Source organism: Octopus bimaculoides, chromosome 27, assembly GCF_046866305.1.
Source record: "Octopus bimaculoides isolate indiv1 chromosome 27, ASM4686630v1, whole genome shotgun sequence".
In the NCBI taxonomy this organism is placed as follows: Eukaryota; Metazoa; Mollusca; class Cephalopoda; order Octopoda; family Octopodidae; genus Octopus; species Octopus bimaculoides.
In genome coordinates, this window is record NC_142954.1 from 7,155,433 (window position 1) to 7,175,432 (window position 20,000).

Consider the following 20,000-nt stretch of genomic DNA (forward strand, 5'->3'; position numbering starts at 1 on the left):
ACCTATATAGCAGTATACTGCTATATTCTGTGAAGCTGCTTGATTTGAAACCATCCTGTATTCTTAAGGTGCGCCGAAGCCAAGATAAGTTGAATGACATTACCAGTCCAGCCGGTGTTTACTCCTAATTTATCTATTATGCGAAAGCTAAAATTAACGATTGTTCTACCTCAATGAGCATACGTTTGTTTGTCTTCCGAAAGGAGCATGCTCAACCAGGACCCACGCCCAGAGATACAAATCCTCGAACACAAACAAACAATTGATAGACATTATATCAAAACTGTATTTCAATTTCTGTTCACAATGAAGTTTTCATTACAAATATTATCTATTTCTTTATTGCCCACAGGAGGTTAAACATAGAGGGGACAAGCAAGGACAGACAAAGGGACTAAGTCGATTATATCGACCCCTAGTGCTTAACTGGTACTTATTTAATCGACCGCGAAAGGATGAAAGGCAAAGTCGACCTCGGCGGAATTTGAACTCAGAACGTAACGGCAGACGAAATACCACTAAGCATTTCGCCCGGTTTGCTAACGTTTCTGCCAGCTCGACGCCCATTACAAATATTATCATCATTCTATCAGCGAAAATCAAAACAAAAAAAATGAAGTCCAAACAAATATCATTTTAATTTATTTTATTCAAAATGAAGGATGTTACAGATAATTGTATTTATTAACATTTTTTCGCAGGATCATTTCACACCATCACCTTTTTGGATTTACGAAATGTGTTTTTCAACTTTAACAAAATAAGGTGGGGTTCTGCATACTTGGGCACCCAACGCTAACGCGGCGCGGGTTCTTTATGCTTTAGAGTTGTTGTATTCTCAGAATCGTTAGAATGTTGTTTAAATTCTTTGGTGTATTGAGATACGGCACTTTTCTTTGTCTATTTCAATGCCACGTGGTCATGTGTCTTCAATTGTCTGGAAAAAGAAAATGGAGAAATTATATATATGTGTGTGTGTGTTTTAGCTACCTCAACTCAAACATCAATCACTTTAATAAAACCAATAATAAATACATATACTCATCTAAATAAAAAATGCTTTAAATAAAATTATCCTGTCAATGTGAGACATTACAATTATGTGTTTGTGTAGGTATGTATGCATAAATAAGTAATCGATGTCGCAAATCAGTTAAAATAAGGCGCAGAACAGTTAAATAATTTATCAAAGTATTTAACTCATTGCTTACCTATTATTCATCTATATTTATATACATGGCAACATTCAAGATTATGTTACCATTCAAAGCAAACACGAAGAATTCGGCGAGATGAACGTATACCGAGTGGTTTTCAAAGAAAATATCAGTCAGTACAAGAGGTTCATAATACGGACCACGGGGAATTTCTTCGGCATCGGAAAAACGAGCTGCAAATTGACCGAAAAACAAAACTCAATGAATATAATTTGACATAAACAAGAGAAACGGACACAAATCAAACATGGAATATTCATATTGAGAAAAGTAATTATGCATGGGTTGTTAATGTTTCACTGAGCTATCGATGTGTGTGTGTGTGTGTGTGTGTATAATCCACTAGAAATTATTTAGGACAATAGAATCTCCTAAAATGTTTAATGAAAAATTAGAAATGCTAGAGTATGACTTACTTCCGGTGAAAGGTAGGATGGCAAGATGAGGTTCATAAGAACTGGTCTCTGCAGAGGAGGATTCTGCAAGAAATAAAGCAAAAAATTATATATATAAAGCATTCCTGTATGAATTTCAGGGGTATACATAACAATATACTTGCAAACGTACATTGATATACATATATACATACATACATGCATACATACATGCATACATACATAGAGGCATGCGTGTATACATGCATTCATGCATACATGCAGGGAAAAATATGTACATAGATACAGGTATATAGGTACCTGTGTATCTATGTATGTATATATATATATGTGTGTGTGTGTGTGTGTGTCTTTGTGTGTGTCTCTGTGTGTGTGTGTGTGTGTGTGTGTGTATAAAATGACAATTAGCAACATGAATGTAATTTGGTGTGTTAATTAAAAACTTGAAATTGATATTTATCATAATTTACCGTCAGAATGTTCTCGCTCAAACATCCCAGGACTATGGACAGTCGCTGCTGCAGAAAACAAGTCTGAAAAAGGAAGAAATAATAATTGTTAACCTACCAATATATACGAATATACAGTATTGTGTGTGTGTGTGTACGTGTGTGTGTGTGTGAGTGTGCAATAGATGAATAGGTATGTTATAATGCTATAAAAGATTAGGCTTTTAATTAAAACATTAGAAACGACGTTAATTGCAACTTACCTTCATAACATGCTTGGCCACAATCGTCTGAAGAACCGTCGGAACGGTCTGAAAAGGACAAAAAGGGAATATAATAATAAGCGATCCTACTACAAGAGGTTTTCGGTGCGGGCGACAATCGATTACATCTATCCTAGTGTTGAACTGCTATTTGTTTCATCGACCCTGGAAGGTATGAAAGGCGGAGTCGTCTTTGGCGGTAACTGAACCGAGAAGTCAGAATAGTACGACGGGCTGTTAAGCATGTTTTCTTGGAAGTAGTAAAGATTCTGCTAGCTCGACGGTAAAATAATAATGGAGACAATTCCAAATCTATAAATGAACACACTCTCTCATTCACATATCCCGAAACGGACATTCTTCAAGGATGAAAGTAGAATTCCAAAGTGGACTCTGTATTATGCGTGTGCCATTCGTTTGTCCATCTCTCCTTCCCTTCATCCATCCATCCATTAATACATACGTATGTATTAATGGAATAAACTTGGTAATTATAATAATGAAAAATGAGAAAAGGAATTCGTTTATATCTTACATCTTATATATGTTTCATCAGATAATTCAGAATGCTCGGAAGCTGCATCTGTTGATGTGAAAATAAGAGAAATATAATAGGCATGCCTTCATTAGTCTGACATTTTCGTACAAAGCATTAACTTCGGATGAGGTTCTAAGTCGATTGCATCAACCCAAGAGTCCAACAGGTTCTTATTTTATCGATCTGAAAAGGATGAAAAGCAAAGTCTACGCTGGCGGACTGTCGTATATACATAGATACGCAAATACTTCACTGTTTCCATTGGGTGTAAGGTTGGAAATGACAATATTTTACACTGAACGGAATGCCGCTCCATGGTATGGATGAAGACGAGGAATTTTGGACGAGGAAAACAAGTCGATAACATCAATGCCAGTGCAAGGAATGCATATGGTCGTATGGAACCGGAAGTGATGAACGGCAAAGTTTACTTGGACGGTATGTGAACACAGGACACAAAGAGCCGGAAGAAATGCTTACGAGCATATCTTCCGGCTCTTTCGCACGATTTGGTAACGATTTTGCTACTTTACATGGATTTATATACATACATACATACATACATACATACATACGGACGTACATACATACATACATACGGACGTACATACATACATACATACATGCATACATATGTAGATAGCTGTATGTAAAGAGAAGATACATATATAGAGCTATCTCCCTTAAAATGAATATGTGCTACATAAAATTTGAAAGTGTTTTCATCTGAACTTACCCTCTATATCTGTGGTAGCACATCGATTCAGATCGGATCTCTCTGATGTTGCTGTCACCGAGGAAATCTCTACGTTGTCATCTGGTGCATTTTCATCTGTTTTTGGTTTCTTTAAACACGGGCATATAGCTTCAATTATTCTCCTGGCTCCTGCACGCAGACGTGCGAGGAAACCCTGCTCTGCTACATTAGCTGTCATTTTTCAACAAATAAAATATAATAATTAGTAAATTTATTAACGCAAACGAATGAATCGCAAGAGTAACGTACAAGAAGTTATCGTTAAACAAGCTGGATAAATCGCAAAGGAATTTTGTAAAGAAATTTTCTCGTTTCTCTCCCTTTCTGATTATGACGTCATAATTAAATTCAACGGTTTAAAATCAAAAAGGCGCCAAGATGGCGCAAATGGATAACGAAATACATAGTAACATTAAATTGTGTGTTCAAATCCCGTCGAGGCCAACTTGGTCAATCGTCCTTTCTTTTCGATAACAGGACGTACCAGTCAAGTCGTGGGGTTTGGTATAACTCATCCCTGGTTCCAAAATTTGAAATAAATTCAAAATTTCACTTTAATACCTTGACTACATGGGAAACATTGAATGAATTTATTAAAAAATAAAAGTCACATATACATATAGACATACACATAAAAGGCGCACATATACACACATACAAACACACACATAGTAGGGGACAAGATCGTTCTTACATTTTCCCCATGCGTATATGCTCAATATATTCTACCACATCTATCCATTCATGTTTTAGTTTTGAAATAAATTTGTATTCTGAATTCTACCACATCTATCCATTCATGTTTTAGTTTTGAAATAAATTTGTATGCTGAATTTCGTTTTTGTATGAGTGTGCATCTATCTGTGTATCTATCTATACGTCTGTCTGTCTGTCTGTCTGTCTGTCTGTCTGTCTGTCTGTCTGTCTGTCTGTCTGTCTGTCTGTCTGTCTATTTCATATATACATACATACATACATACATACGTACATACATACATACATACATATCTATCTATCTATCTATCTATCTATATTCATCTATCTATCTATCTATGTATCTATCTATCTATCTATCTATCTATCTACCTATCTACGTATCTCTCTCCCTTACTTTTACCCTCTTTCTTTCTCTCTCTATTACTCTCTCTCTTTCTTTCACCCTCTCTCGCACCGTTTCTTTATCTGTGTGTGTGTGTGTGTGTGTGTGTGTCTGTCTGTCTGTCTCTCCCTTTTTGTTTCTTGACTATCTGCCTATCTATCTGTCTGCCTATCTGTCTGTCTGTCTGTCCCTCTCTCATCTTCTGTCTGTCTATGTGTCTGTCTGTTACGCTGTCTGTCTGTCTGTCCCTCTCGCTTTCCTTGTCCGTCTGTCTATCTGTTTATCTGTATGCCTGTCTGTCTCTCCCTCTCTCTCTCCTTCGCTGTCTGTCTATCTGTCAGTCTGTCAGTCTGTCTATATGTCTCACCTTCTGTCTTTCCTTGTCTGTCTGTCTATCCTTCTGTCTGTCTGTCTGTCTGTCTATCTTTCTGTCTGTCTGTCTCTGTGATTGTTTGTCTATCTGTCAGTCTGTCAGTCTGTCTATATGTCTCACCTTCTGTCTTTCCTTGTCTGTCTGTCTATCTTTCTGTCTGTCTGACTGTCTGTCTGTCTGTCTGTCTGTCTCTCTCTCTCTTTCTCTCACTCACTTCTCTCTCTCTTTTTCTCTTTCTCTCTGTCTGTCTGTCTGTCTGGCTGTCTGTCTGTCTCTCTCTCTCTCTCTCTCACTCTTTCTCGGTTATTGTTTATCTGTCTATCTGTCTGACTGTGTCTCTCCCTCTCTGTCTCTCCCTCTCTGTTTCATTGTCTGTCTGCCTTTCATTTTGCATCCTTGGAGCCAAACGACGGTCAACTCTGCGTAGGTTCAATATATTTTAGCGACTGTGTATTTTTAGAATCGATGTGATTTTCACAATAATCTTGGATGAAGAGGTTTAAACTTGCTGTATATATTTTCTACATTAAGTTCTGGAATGCAATTGGCCGGTGGTTTTATGCTATGTGGGTGGTTATGCATTTGGGGATCAATTTTGTCTCAGCCAGATCTAACCCGTGGTGTGTGCTACTGTCCGTATTGAGAGCTTGCTTGTACCGGTTGATAATATGTATGTATGTATGCATGTATGTATGTATGTGTTGTGTCGACGCCCCCAAGCGAAGAAGTAGGATCGCCCAAGACATATAAATAGAGGTAGCTTAGACATGGAAGGATTAGTAAGATTTAAACTGGACCTTGAAACGTTTGAAGAAAAACAGAAAGCTATATTGGTGGAAGCACATGTGATGCAGAGACTGCCGGACAAGTTTCAAACAAGCGGAATATACGTGGGCTACGGCACCCTGCCAAGTGTAGTAACGGCAGAGGAGCTGCGGCCATTTACATTTGCTGAAGAAAAAAAATGATCATAAACTGTATAGGAGAACTGTTAAATGAAACTGCGAGTTTTGGGGGACTCGTAAGCCATTTCATCACCTCATTGTAAGTAATTCATTTCATTCATCATTCGTTGTTTGTACCCCACGTGTTGTATTGTTTTGTCTGTCCTTGTAGTGTCCACCCTCTGTGTAGTGGCCGTAGTGCGAAAATAGAGAAAGAGTTGAGTAGCCGTCGTGTCGCGGTTGAGTCGCGATCATCCTAAGGTGCTAGATAGCAGTAGCTTGAGACATAACTGTATGTATGTATGTATGTACGTAAGTTATTGTAATTCTAAAACCACCAAGAATCAACACAAAAAAATGAATGAAGTTCGAACGAAAATTATTTTAATTTATTTTATTTATAATGAATGATGTTACATATGTTTTAACCTGTAAATATTTATTCTCAGGACCATTTCATGCCAACACCTTTTTTTGATTTACGAAATGTCTTATAACTTTTATAAAAAAAGGTGAGGTTCTGCATCATTGGCGCCCAACGCCGGCCGACTCGGCGCGGGTTCGATATAGTTTAGAGTTGGTGTTTTCTCAGAATCGATATGATGTTGTGTATCGATATAGTTTAGAGTTGGTGTATTCTCAGAATCGATATGATGTTGTGTATCGATATAGTTTAGAGTTGGTGTATTCTCAGAATCGATATGATGTTGTGTATCGATATAGTTTAGAGTTGGTGTATTCTCAGAATCGATATGATGTTGTGTATCGATATAGTTTAGAGTCGGTGTATTCTCAGAATCGATATGATGTTGTGTATCGATATAGTTTAGAGTCGGTGTATTCTCAGAATCGATATGATGTTGTGTATCGATATAGTTTAGAGTCGGTGTATTCTCAGAATCGATATGATGTTGTGTATCGATATAGTTTAGAGTTGGTGTATTCTCAGAATCGATATGATGTTGTGTATCGATATAGTTTAGAGTTGGTGTATTCTCAGAATCGATATGATGTTGTGTATCGATATAGTTTAGAGTTGGTGTATTCTCAGAATCAATATGATGTTGTGTAGATTCTTTGGTCAATTGAGATATGGCATTTTTCTTTGTCTGTTCTAATGTCGTCGTGCTGATGTGCCTTCTCATTTCTGGAAAAAGAAAACGGAGAAATTATGAGTGTGTGTATGTATGTGTGTATTTGAGTGCATGTGTGTGTGTGTGTGTGTGTGTGTGAGTGTGTGTGTGTGTACGTATGAATGTATGAATAAATGATTGATGAGTGTAGATGAGGTGAAAATATAATAATTTGTCAAAGTATTTTAACTCATTGCTTACCTATTGTTCATCTATATTTATATACATGGCAACATTCAAGACTGTTACCATTCAAAGCAAACACGAAGAATTCGGCAAGATGAACGTATGCCGAGTGGTTTTCAAAGAAAATATCAGTCAGTACAAGAGGTTCATAATACGGACCACGGGGTATTTCTTCGGCATCGGAAAAACGAGCTGCAAATTGACCGAAAAACAAAACTCAATGAATATAATTTGACATAAACAAGAGAAACGGACGGAAATCAAACATGGAATATTCATATTGAGAAAAGTAATTATGCATGGGTTGTTTATATTTCACTGACCTATCGATGTGTGTGTGTGTGTGTGTTTGTGTGTGTGTGTGTGTATAATCCACTAGAAATTATTTAGGACAATAGAATCTGCTAAAATGTTTAATGAAAAATTAGAAATGCTACAGAGTATGACTTACTTCCGGTGAAAGGTAGGATGGCAAGATGAGGTTCATAAGAACTGGTCTCTGCAGAGGAGGATTCTGCAAGAAATAAAGCAAAATATATATACATAAAAGCATTCCTGTATGAATTTCAGGGGTATACATAACAATATAATTGCAAGCGTACATGGATATACATACATACATACATGCATACATACATAGAGGCATGCGTGTATACATGCAGGGAAAAATATGTACATAGATACAGGTATATAGGTACCTATGTATCTATGTATGTATATATATATATGTGTGTGTGTGTGTGTGTGTGTGTCTTTGTGTGTGTCTCTGTGTGTGTGTGTGTGTGTGTGTGTGTGTATAAAATGACAATTAGCAACATGAATGTAATTTGGTGTGTTAATTAAAAACTTGAAATTGATATTTATCATAATTTACCGTCAGAATGTTCTCGCTCAAACATCACAGGACTATGGACAGTCGCTGCTGCAGAAAACATGTCTGAAAAAGGAAGAAGTAATAATTGTTAACCTACCAATATATACGAATATACAGTATTGTGTGTGTGTGTGTACGTGTGTGTGTGTGTGAGTGTGCAATAGATGAATAGGTATATTACAATGCTCTGAATGGTTAGGCTTTTAATTAAAACATTAGAAACGACGTTAATTGCAACTTACCTTCATAACATGCTTGGCCACAATCGTCTGAAGAACCGTCGGAACGGTCTGAAAAGGACAAAAAGGGAATATAATAATAAGCGATCCTACTACAAGAGGTTTTCGGTGCGGGCGACAATCGATTACATCTATCCTAGTGTTGAACTGCTATTTGTTTCATCGACCCTGGAAGGTATGAAAGGCGGAGTCGTCTTTGGCGGTAACTGAACCGAGAAGTCAGAATAGTACGACGGGCTGTTAAGCATGTTTTCTTGGAAGTAGTAAAGATTCTGCTAGCTCGACGGTAAAATAATAATGGAGAAAATTCCAAATCTATAAATGAACACACTCTCTCATTCACATATCCCGAAACGGACATTCTTCAAGGATGAAAGTAGAATTCCAAAGTGGACTCTGTATTATGCGTGTGCCATTCGTTTGTCCATCTCTCCTTCCCTTCATCCATCCATCCATTAATACATACGTATGTATTAATGGAATAAACTTGGTAATTATAATAATGAAAAATGAGAAAAGGAATTCGTTTATATCTTACATCTTATATATGTTTCATCAGATAATTCAGAATGCTCGGAAGCTGCATCTGTTGATGTGAAAATAAGAGAAATATAATAGGCATGCCTTCATTAGTCTGACATTTTCGTACAAAGCATTAACTTCGGATGAGGTTCTAAGTCGATTGCATCAACCCAAGAGTCCAACAGGTTCTTATTTTATCGATCTGAAAAGGATGAAAAGCAAAGTCTACGCTGGCGGACTGTCGTATATACATAGATACGCAAATACTTCACTGTTTCCATTGGGTGTAAGGTTGGAAATGACAATATTTTACACTGAACGGAATGCCGCTCCATGGTATGGATGAAGACGAGGAATTTTGGACGAGGAAAACAAGTCGATAACATCAATGCCAGTGCAAGGAATGCATATGGTCGTATGGAACCGGAAGTGATGAACGGCAAAGGTTACTTGGACGGTATGTGAACACAGGACACAAAGAGCTGGAAGAAATACTTACGGGCATATCTTCCGGCTCTTTCGCTCGATTTGATAACGATTTTGCTACTTTACATGGATTTATATACATACATACATACATACATACATACATACGGACGTACATACATACATACATACGGACGTACATACATACATACATACATGCATACATATGTAGATAGCTGTATGTAAAGAGAAGATAGAACTATAGAACTATCTCCCTTAAAATGAATATGTGCTACATAAAATTTGAAAGTGTTTTCATCTGAACTTACCCTCTATATCTGTGGTAGCACATCGATTCAGATCGGATCTCTCTGATGTTGCTGTCACCGAGGAAATCTCTATGTTGTCATCTGGTGCATTTTCATCTGTTTTTGGTTTCTTTAAACACGGGCATATAGCTTCAATTATTCTCCTGGCTCCTGCACGCAGACGTGCGAGGAAACCCTGCTCTGCTACATTAGCTGTCATTTTTCAACAAATAGAATATAATAATTAGTAAATTTATTAACGCAAATGAATGAATCGCAAGAGTAACGTACAAGAAGTTATCGTTAAACAAGCTGGATAAATCGCAAAGGAATTTTGTAAAGAAATTTTCTCATTTCTCTCCCTTTCTGATTATGACGTCATAATTAAATTCAACGGTTTAAAATCAAAAAAGCGCCAAGATGGCGCAAATGGATAACGAAATACATAGTAACATTAAATTGTGTGTTCAAATCCCGTCGAGGCCAACTTGGTCAATCGTCCTTTCTTTTCGATAACAGGACGTACCAGTCAAGTCGTGGGGTTTGGTATAACTCATCCCTGGTTCCAAAATTTGAAATAAATTCAAAATTTCACTTTAATACCTTAACTACATGGGAAACATTGAATGAATTTATTACAAAATAAAAGTCACATATACATATAGACATACACATAAAAAGCGCACATACACACACATACAAACACACACATAGTAGGGGACAAGATCGTTCTTACATTTTCCCCATGCGTATATGCTCAATATATTCTACCACATCTATCCATTCATGTTTTGTTTTAGTTTTGAAATAAATTTGTATTCTGAATTTTGTTTTTGTATGAGTGTGCATCTATCTATACGTCTGTCTGTCTGTCTGTCTGTCTGTCTGTCTGTCTGTCTGTCTGTCTGTCTGTCTGTCTGTCTGTCTGTCTGTCTACCTTCATATATACATACATACATACATACATACATATCTATCTATCTATCTATCTATCTATCTATATTCATCTATCTATCTATCTATCTATCTATCTATCTATCTATGTATCTATCTATCTACGTATCTCTCTCCCTTACTTTTACCCTCTTTCTTTCTCTCTCTATTACTCTCTCTCTTTCTTTCACCCTCTCTCGCACCGTTTCTTTATCTGTGTGTGTGTGTGTGTGTGTGCGTGTGTGTCTGTCTGTCTGTCTGTCTCTCATTTTTGTTTCTTGACTATCTGCTTATCTATCTGTCTGCCTATCTGTCTGTCTGTCTGTCCCTCTCTCATCTTCTGTCTGTCTATGTGTCTGTCTGTTACGCTGTCTGTCTGTCTCTCTCGCTTTCCTTGTCCGTCTGTCTATCTGTTTATCTGTTTGCCTGTCTGTTTCTCCCTCTCTCTTTCCTTCCCTGTCTGTCTATCTGTCTGTCTGTCTGTCTGTCGCTCTGTCTGTCTATCTGGCTGTCTGTCTGTCGCTCCTTCTGTCTCCGTCATTGTCTGCCTATCTGTCTGTCTGTCTGTCCCTCTCTCATCTTCTGTCTGTCTATGTGTCTGTCTGTTACGCTGTCTGTCTGTCTCTCTCGCTTTCCTTGTCCGTCTGTCTATCTGTTTATCTGTTTGCCTGTCTGTTTCTCCCTCTCTCTTTCCTTCCCTGTCTGTCTATCTGTCTGTCTGTCTGTCTGTCGCTCTGTCTGTCTATCTGGCTGTCTGTCTGTCGCTCCTTCTGTCTCTGTCATTGTCTGTCTATCTGTCTCTCTGTCAGTCTGTCTATATGTCTCACCTTCTGTCTTTCCTTGTCTGTCTGTCTATCTTTCTGTCTGTCTGTCTGTCTGTCTGTCTGTCTCTCTCTTTCTCTCTATTTCTCTCTCTTTCTCTCTCTCTCTTTCTCTTTCTCTCTGTCTGTCTGTCTCTCTGTCTCTCTGTCTGTCTGTCTGTCTCTCTCTCTCTCTCTCTCTCTCTCTCTCTCTCTCTTTCTCTTTCTCGGTTATTGTTTGTCTGTCTATCTGTCTCACTGTGTCTCTCCCTCTCTGTCTCTCCCTCTCTGTTTCATTATCTGTCTGCCTATCAATTTGCATCCTTGGAGCCAAACGCCGGTCAACTCTGCGTAGGTTCAATATACTTTAGCGACGGTGTATTTTTAGAATCGATGTGATTTTCACAATAATCTTGGATGAAGAGGTTTAAACTTGCTGTATATATTTTCTACATTAAGTTCTGGAATGCAATTGGCCGGTGGTTTTATGCCATGTGGGTGGTTATGCATTTGGGGATCAATTTTGTCTCAGTCAGATCTAACCAGTGGGGTGTGCTACTGACCATATTGAGAGCTTGCTTGTACCGGTTGATAATATGTATGTATGTATGTATGCATGTATGTATGTATGTGTTGTGTCGACGCCCCCAAGCGAAGAAGTAGGATCGCCCAAGACATATAAATAGAGGTAGCTGAGACATGGAAGGATTAGTAAGACTTAAACTGGACCTTGAAACGTTTGAAGAAAAACAGAAAGCTATATTGGTGGAAGCACATGTGATGCAGAGACTGCAAAAGATGCACCCGGACAAGTTTCAAACAAGCGGAATATACGTGGGCTACGGCACCCTGCCAAGTGTAGTAACGGCAGAGGAGCTGTGGCCACTTACAATTTCTGAAGAAAGAAAAAATGATCATAAACTGTATAGGAGAACTGTTAAATGAAACTGCGAGTTTTGGGGTACTCGTAAGCCATTTCATCACCTCATTGTAAGTAATTCATTTCATTCATCATTCGTTGTTTGTACCCCACGTGTTGTATTGTTTTGTCTGTCCTTGTAGTGTCCGCCCTCTGTGTAGTGGCCGTAGTGCCAAAATAGAGAAAGAGGTGAGTAGCCGTCGTGTCGCGGTTGAGTCGCGATCATCCTAAGGTGCTAGATAGCAGTAGCTTGAGACATAACTGTATGTATGTATGTATGTACGTAAGTTATTGTAATTCTAAAACCACCAAGAATCAACACAAAAAAAATGAATGAAGTTCGAACGAAAATTATTTTAATTTATTTTATTTATAATGAATGATGTTACATATGTTTTAACCTGTAAATATTTATTCTCAGGATCATTTCATGCCAACACCTTTTTTTGATTTACGAAATGTCTTATTACTTTTATAAAAAAAGGTGAGGTTCTGCATAATTGGCGCCCAACGCCGGCCGACTCGGCGCGGGTTCGATATAGTTTAGAGTTGGTGTATTCTCAGAATCGATATGATGTTGTGTATCGATATAGTTTAGAGTTGGTGTATTCTCAGAATCGATATGATGTTGTGTATCGATATAGTTTAGAGTTGGTGTATTCTCAGAATCGATATGATGTTGTGTATCGATATAGTTTAGAGTTGGTGTATTCTCAGAATCGATATGATGTTGTGTATCGATATAGTTTAGAGTTGGTGTATTCTCAGAATCGATATGATGTTGTGTATCGATATAGTTTAGAGTTGGTGTATTCTCAGAATCGATATGATGTTGTGTATCGATATAGTTTAGAGTTGGTGTATTCTCAGAATCGATATGATGTTGTGTATCGATATAGTTTAGAGTTGGTGTATTCTCAGAATCGATATGATGTTGTGTATCGATATAGTTTAGAGTTGGTGTATTCTCAGAATCGATATGATGATGTGTAAATTCTTTGGTCAATTGAGATATGGCATTTTTCTTTGTCTGTTCTAATGTCGTCATGCTGATGTGCCTTCTCATTTCTGGAAAAAGAAAACGGAGAAATTATGAGTATGTGTGTATGTATGTGTGTATTTGAGTGCATGTGTGTGTGTGTGTGTGTGTGTGAGTGTGTGTGTGTGTACGTATGAATGTATGAATAAATGATTGATGAGTGTAGATGAGGTGAAAATATAATAATTTGTCAAAGTATTTTAACTCATTGCTTACCTATTGTTCATCTATATTTATATACATGGCAACATTCAAGACTATGTTACCATTCAAAGCAAACACGAAGAATTCGGCAAGATGAACGTATGCCGAGTGGTTTTCAAAGAAAATATCAGTCAGTACAAGAGGTTCATAATACGGACCACGGGGTATTTCTTCGGCATCGGAAAAACGAGCTGCAAATTGACCGAAAAACAAAACTCAATGAATATAATTTGACATAAACAAGAGAAACGGACGGAAATCAAACATGGAATATTCATATTGAGAAAAGTAATTATGCATGGGTTGTTTATATTTCACTGACCTATCGATGTGTGTGTGTGTGTGTGTTTGTGTGTGTGTGTGTGTATAATCCACTAGAAATTATTTAGGACAATAGAATCTGCTAAAATGTTTAATGAAAAATTAGAAATGCTACAGAGTATGACTTACTTCCGGTGAAAGGTAGGATGGCAAGATGAGGTTCATAAGAACTGGTTTCTGCAGAGGAGGATTCTGCAAGAAATAAAGCAAAATATATATACATAAAAGCATTCCTGTATGAATTTCATGGGTATACATAACAATATAATTGCAAGCGTACATGGATATACATACATACATACATGCATACATACATAGAGGCATGCGTGTATACATGCAGGGAAAAATATGTACATAGATACAGGTATATAGGTACCTATGTATCTATGTATGTATATATATATATATGTGTGTGTGTGTGTGTGTGTGTGTGTGTGTGTGTGTGTGTGTTTGTGTGTGTGTGTGTGTGTGTGTGTGTGTGTGTATAAAATGACAATTAGCAACATGAATGTAATTTGGTGTGTTAATTAAAAACTTGAAATTGATATTTATCATAATTTACCGTCAGAATGTTCTCGCTCAAACATCACAGGACTATGGACAGTCGCTGCTGCAGAAAACATGTCTGAAAAGGGAAGAAGTAATAATTGTTAACCTACCAATATATACGAATATACAGTATTGTGTGTGTGTACGTGTGTGTGTGTGTGAGTGTGCAATAGATGAATAGGTATATTACAATGCTCTGAATGGTTAGGCTTTTAATTAAAACATTAGAAACGACGTTAATTGCAACTTACCTTCATAACATGCTTGGCCACAATCGTCTGAAGAACCGTCGGAACGGTCTGAAAAGGACAAAAAGGGAATATAATAATAAGCGATCCTACTACAAGAGGTTTTCGGTGCGGGCGACAATCGATTACATCTATCCTAGTGTTGAACTGCTATTTGTTTCATCGACCCTGGAAGGTATGAAAGGCGGAGTCGTCTTTGGCGGTAACTGAACCGAGAAGTCAGAATAGTACGACGGGCTGTTAAGCATGTTTTCTTGGAAGTAGTAAAGATTCTGCTAGCTCGACGCTAAAATAATAATGGAGACAATTCCAAATCTATAAATGAACACACTCTCTCATTCACATATCCCGAAACGGACATTCTTCAAGGATGAAAGTAGAATTCCAAAGTGGACTCTGTATTATGCGTGTGCCATTTGTTTGTCCATCTCTCCTTCCTTTCATCCATCCATCCATTAATACATACGTATGTATTAATGGAATAAACTTGGTAATTATAATAATGAAAAATGAGAAAAGGAATTCGTTTATATCTTACATCTTATATATGTTTCATCAGATAATTCAGAATGCTCGGAAGCTGCATCTGTTGATGTGAAAATAAGAGAAATATAATAGGCATGCCTTCATTAGTCTGACATTTTCGTACAAAGCATTAACTTCGGATGAGGTTCTAAGTCGATTGCATCAACCCAAGAGTCCAACAGGTTCTTATTTTATCGATCTGAAAAGGATGAAAAGCAAAGTCTACGCTGGCGGACTGTCGTATATACATAGATACGCAAATACTTCACTGTTTCCATTGGGTGTAAGGTTGGAAATGACAATATTTTACACTGAACGGAATGCCGCTCCATGGTATGGATGAAGACGAGGAATTTTGGACGAGGAAAACAAGTCGATAACATCAATGCCAGTGCAAGGAATGCATATGGTCGTATGGAACCGGAAGTGATGAACGGCAAAGGTTACTTGGACGGTATGTGAACACAGGACACAAAGAGCCGGAAGAAATACTTACGGGCATATCTTCCGGCTCTTTCGCTCGATTTGATAACGATTTTGCTACTTTACATGGATTTATATACATACATACATACATACATACATACATACATACATACGGACGTACATACATACATACATGCATACATATGTAGATAGCTGTATGTAAAGAGAAGATAGAACTATAGAACTATCTCCCTTAAAATGAATATGTGCTACATAAAATTTGAAAGTGTTTTCATCTGAACTTACCCTCTATATCTGTGGTAGCACATCGATTCAGATCGGATCTCTCTGATGTTGCTGTCACCGAGGAAATCTCTACGTTGCCATCTGGTGCATTTTCATCTGTTTTTGGTTTCTTTAAACACGGGCATATAGCTTCAATTATTCTCCTGGCTCCTGCACGCAGACGTGCGAGGAAACCCTGCTCTGCTACATTAGCTGTCATTTTTCAACAAATAGAATATAATAATTAGTAAATTTATTAACGCAAATGAATGAATCGCAAGAGTAACGTACAAGAAGTTATCGTTAAACAAGCTGGATAAATCGCAAAGGAATTTTGTAAAGAAATTTTCTCGTTTCTCTCCCTTTCTGATTATGACGTCATAATTAAATTCAACGGTTTAAAATCAAAAAAGCGCCAAGATGGCGCAAATGGATAACGAAATACATAGTAACATTAAATTGTGTGTTCAAATCCCGTCGAGGCCAACTTGGTCAATCGTCCTTTCTTTTCGATAACAGGACGTAGCAGTCAAGTCGTGGGGTTTGGTATAACTCATCCCTGGTTCCAAAATTTGAAATAAATTCAAAATTTCACTTTAATACCTTAACTACATGGGAAACATTGAATGAATTTATTACAAAATAAAAGTCACATATACATGTAGACATACACATAAAAAGCGCACATACACACACATACAAACACACACATAGTAGGGGACAAGATCGTTCTTACATTTTCCCCATGCGTATATGCTCAATATATTCTACCACATCTATACATTCATGTTTTGTTTTAGTTTTGAAATAAATTTGTATTCTGAATTTTGTTTTTGTATGAGTGTGCATCTATCTGTGTATCTATCTATACGTCTGTCTGTCTGTCTGTCTGTCTGTCTGTCTGTCTGTCTGTCTGTCTGTCTGTCTACCTTCATATATACATACATACATACATACATATCTATCTATCTATCTATCTATCTATCTATCTATATTCATCTATCTATCTATCTATCTATCTATCTATCTATCTATCTATCTATCTATCTATCTATCTACGTATCTCTCTCCCTTACTTTTACCCTCTTTCTTTCTCTCTCTATTACTCTCTCTCTTTCTTTCACCCCCTCTCGCACCGTTTCTTTATCTGTGTGTGTGTGTGTGTGTGTGTGTCTGTCTGTCTGTCTGTCTCTCATTTTTGTTTCTTGACTATCTGCCTATCTATCTGTCTGCCTATCTGTCTGTCTGTCTGTCCCTCTCATCTTCTGTCTGTCTATGTGTCTGTCTGTTACGCTGTCTGTCTGTCTCTCTCGCTTTCCTTGTCCGTCTGTCTATCTGTTTATCTGTTTGCCTGTCTGTTTCTCCCTCTCTCTTTCCTTCCCTGTCTGTCTATCTGTCTGTCTGTCTGTCTGTCGCTCTGTCTATCTATCTGTCTGTCTGTCAGTCTGTCTATATGTCTCACCTTCTGTCTTTCCTTGTCTGTCTGTCTATCTTTCTGTCTGTCTGTCTGTCTGTCTGTCTGTCTGTCTCTCTCTCTCTCTCTCTCTCTCTCTCTCTCTCTCTCTCTTTCTCTTTCTCGGTTATTGTTTGTCTGTCTATCTGTCTCACTGTGTCTCTCCCTCTCTGTCTCTCCCTCTCTGTTTCATTATCTGTCTGCCTATCAATTTGCATCCTTGGAGCCAAACGCCGGTCAACTCTGCGTAGGTTCAATATACTTTAGCGACGGTGTATTTTTAGAATCGATGTGATTTTCACAATAATCTTGGATGAAGAGGTTTAAACTTGCTGTATATATTTTCTACATTAAGTTCTGGAATGCAATTGGCCGGTGGTTTTATGCCATGTGGGTGGTTATGCATTTGGGGATCAATTTTGTCTCAGTCAGATCTAACCAGTGGGGTGTGCTACTGACCATATTGAGAGCTTGCTTGTACCGGTTGATAATATGTATGTATGTATGTATGCATGTATGTATGTATGTGTTGTGTCGACGCCCCCAAGCGAAGAAGTAGGATCGCCCAAGACATATAAATAGAGGTAGCTGAGACATGGAAGGATTAGTAAAACTTAAACTGGACCTTGAAACGTTTGAAGAAAAACAGAAAGCTATATTGGTGGAAGCACATGTGATGCAGAGACTGCAAAAGATGCACCCGGACAAGTTTCAAACAAGCGGAATATACGTGGGCTACGGCACCCTGCCAAGTGTAGTAACGGCAGAGGAGCTGTGGCCACTTACAATTTCTGAAGAAAGAAAAAATGATCATAAACTGTATAGGAGAACTGTTAAATGAAACTGCGAGTTTTGGGGTACTCGTAAGCCATTTCATCACCTCATTGTAAGTAATTCATTTCATTCATCATTCGTTGTTTGTACCCCACGTGTTGTATTGTTTTGTCTGTCCTTGTAGTGTCCACCCTCTGTGTAGTGGCCGTAGTGCCAAAATAGAGAAAGAGGTGAGTAGCCGTCGTGTCGCGGTTGAGTCGCGATCATCCTAAGGTGCTAGATAGCAGTAGCTTGAGACATAACTGTATGTATGTATGTATGTACGTAAGTTATTGTAATTCTAAAACCACCAAGAATCAACACAAAAAAAAATGAATGAAGTTCGAACGAAAATTATTTTAATTTATTTTATTTATAATGAATGATGTTACATATGTTTTAACCTGTAAATATTTATTCTCAGGATCATTTCATGCCAACACCTTTTTTTGATTTACGAAATGTCTTATTACTTTTATAAAAAAAGGTGAGGTTCTGCATAATTGGCGCCCAACGCCGGCCGACTCGGCGCGGGTTCGATATAGTTTAGAGTTGGTGTATTCTCAGAATCGATATGATGTTGGTTATCGATATAGTTTAGAGTTGGTGTATTCTCAGAATCGATATGATGTTGTGTATCGATATAGTTTAGAGTTGGTGTAATCTCAGAATCGATATGATGTTGTGTATCGATATAGTTTAGAGTTGGTGTATTCTCAGAATCGATATGATGTTGTGTATCGATATAGTTTAGAGTTGGTGTATTCTCAGAATCGATATGATGTTGTGTATCGATATAGTTTAGAGTTGGTGTATTCTCAGAATCGATATGATGTTGTGTATCGATATAGTTTAGAGTTGGTGTATTCTCAGAATCGATATGATGTTGTGTATCGATATAGTTTAGAGTTGGTGTATTCTCAGAATCGATATGATGTTGTGTATCGATATAGTTTAGAGTTGGTGTATTCTCAGAATCGATATGATGTTGTGTAAATTCTTTGGTCAATTGAGATATGGCATTTTTCTTTGTCTGTTCTAATGTCGTCATGCTGATGTGCCTTCTCATTTCTAGAAAAAGAAAACGGAGAAATTATGAGTATGTGTGTATGTATGTGTGTATTTGAGTGCATGTGTGTGTGTGTGTGTGTGTGTGTGTGTGTGTGTGTGTGTGTACGTATGAATGTATGAATAAGTGATTGATGAGTGTAGATGAGGTGAAAATATAATAATTTGTCAAAGTATTTTAACTCATTGCTTACCTATTGTTCATCTATATTTATATACATGGCAACATTCAAGACTATGTTACCATTCAAAGCAAACGCGAAGAATTCGGCAAGATGAACGTACACCGAGTGGTTTTCAAAGAAAATATCAGTCAGTACAAGAGGTTCATAATACGGACCACGGGGTATTTCTTCGGCATCGGAAAAACGAGCTGCAAATTGACCGAAAAACAAAACTCAATGAATATAATTTGACATAAACAAGAGAAACGGACGGAAATCAAACATGGAATATTCATATTGAGAAAAGTAATTATGCATGGGTTGTTTATATTTCACTGACCTATCGATGTGTGTGTGTTTGTGTGTGTGTGTGTGTATAATCCACTAGAAATTATTTAGGACAATAGAATCTGCTAAAATGTTTAATGAAAAATTAGAAATGCTACAGAGTATGACTTACTTCCGGTGAAAGGTAGGATGGCAAGATGAGGTTCATAAGAACTGGTCTCTGCAGAGGAGGATTCTGCAAG

The 20,000-nt window shown here is 37.5% G+C and overlaps 4 protein-coding genes across 4 annotated transcripts in view; all 4 read right to left on the reverse strand.

The window, feature by feature from the left end:
- Positions 1-631: 631 nt before the first annotated feature.
- Positions 632-3,996, reverse strand: LOC149130824 (uncharacterized). The gene is made up of 7 exons (XM_089343140.1): positions 3,599-3,996; positions 2,860-2,907; positions 2,325-2,372; positions 2,083-2,145; positions 1,634-1,696; positions 1,212-1,390; positions 632-937 (listed from the first exon to the last, which is right to left on the reverse strand). The coding sequence occupies exons 1-6, from the start codon at positions 3,795-3,797 to the stop codon at positions 1,215-1,217; spliced, it is 597 nt and encodes a 198-aa protein (XP_089199266.1). The 5' UTR covers positions 3,798-3,996; the 3' UTR covers positions 632-937; positions 1,212-1,214.
- Positions 3,997-6,463: 2,467 nt separating this feature from the next.
- On the reverse strand, positions 6,464-10,090 carry LOC149130825 (uncharacterized). Its single transcript, XM_089343141.1, has 7 exons — positions 9,745-10,090; positions 9,006-9,053; positions 8,471-8,518; positions 8,229-8,291; positions 7,806-7,868; positions 7,370-7,546; positions 6,464-7,182 (listed from the first exon to the last, which is right to left on the reverse strand). The coding sequence occupies exons 1-6, from the start codon at positions 9,941-9,943 to the stop codon at positions 7,377-7,379; spliced, it is 591 nt and encodes a 196-aa protein (XP_089199267.1). The 5' UTR covers positions 9,944-10,090; the 3' UTR covers positions 6,464-7,182; positions 7,370-7,376.
- Positions 10,091-13,314: 3,224 nt separating this feature from the next.
- On the reverse strand, positions 13,315-16,583 carry LOC149130826 (uncharacterized). The gene is made up of 7 exons (XM_089343142.1): positions 15,994-16,583; positions 15,275-15,322; positions 14,740-14,787; positions 14,502-14,564; positions 14,069-14,131; positions 13,631-13,809; positions 13,315-13,443 (listed from the first exon to the last, which is right to left on the reverse strand). Exons 1-6 carry the CDS (start codon positions 16,190-16,192, stop codon positions 13,631-13,633), a joined length of 600 nt encoding a protein of 199 aa, XP_089199268.1. The 5' UTR covers positions 16,193-16,583; the 3' UTR covers positions 13,315-13,443.
- A 2,508-nt stretch (positions 16,584-19,091) lies between these two features.
- The window catches only part of LOC149130827 (uncharacterized), a 2,941-nt gene continuing 2,032 nt past the window's right edge, over positions 19,092-20,000 (reverse strand). The window contains exons 6-8 of the mRNA XM_089343181.1: positions 19,931-19,993; positions 19,501-19,679; positions 19,092-19,309 (exon numbers count right to left, since the gene is read on the reverse strand). Coding sequence (XP_089199307.1) covers positions 19,501-19,679; positions 19,931-19,993 — 242 coding nt within the window. The 3' untranslated portion in view covers positions 19,092-19,309. The remainder of the gene's footprint in view (positions 19,310-19,500; positions 19,680-19,930; positions 19,994-20,000) is intronic.

Excerpts from the sequence above, each read along its gene's own strand:
- LOC149130824 (XM_089343140.1), bottom strand. The coding sequence starts at position 3,797 with ATGACAGCTAATGTAGCAGAGCAGGGTTTCCTCGCACGTCTGCGTGCA. Across the intron at positions 1,697-2,082 it reads TGAGCGAGAACATTCTGACG|AATCCTCCTCTGCAGAGACC; the intron begins GTAAATTATGAT and ends TATTTCTTGCAG. Across the intron at positions 1,391-1,633 it reads CATCCTACCTTTCACCGGAA|CTCGTTTTTCCGATGCCGAA; the intron begins GTAAGTCATACT and ends GTCAATTTGCAG.
- LOC149130825 (XM_089343141.1), bottom strand. The coding sequence starts at position 9,943 with ATGACAGCTAATGTAGCAGAGCAGGGTTTCCTCGCACGTCTGCGTGCA. Across the intron at positions 9,054-9,744 it reads TGCTACCACAGATATAGAGG|ATGCAGCTTCCGAGCATTCT; the intron begins GTAAGTTCAGAT and ends TCACATCAACAG. Across the intron at positions 8,292-8,470 it reads TGGCCAAGCATGTTATGAAG|ACATGTTTTCTGCAGCAGCG; the intron begins GTAAGTTGCAAT and ends TTCCTTTTTCAG.
- LOC149130826 (XM_089343142.1), bottom strand. The coding sequence starts at position 16,192 with ATGACAGCTAATGTAGCAGAGCAGGGTTTCCTCGCACGTCTGCGTGCA. Across the intron at positions 15,323-15,993 it reads TGCTACCACAGATATAGAGG|ATGCAGCTTCCGAGCATTCT; the intron begins GTAAGTTCAGAT and ends TCACATCAACAG. Across the intron at positions 14,132-14,501 it reads TGAGCGAGAACATTCTGACG|AATCCTCCTCTGCAGAAACC; the intron begins GTAAATTATGAT and ends TATTTCTTGCAG.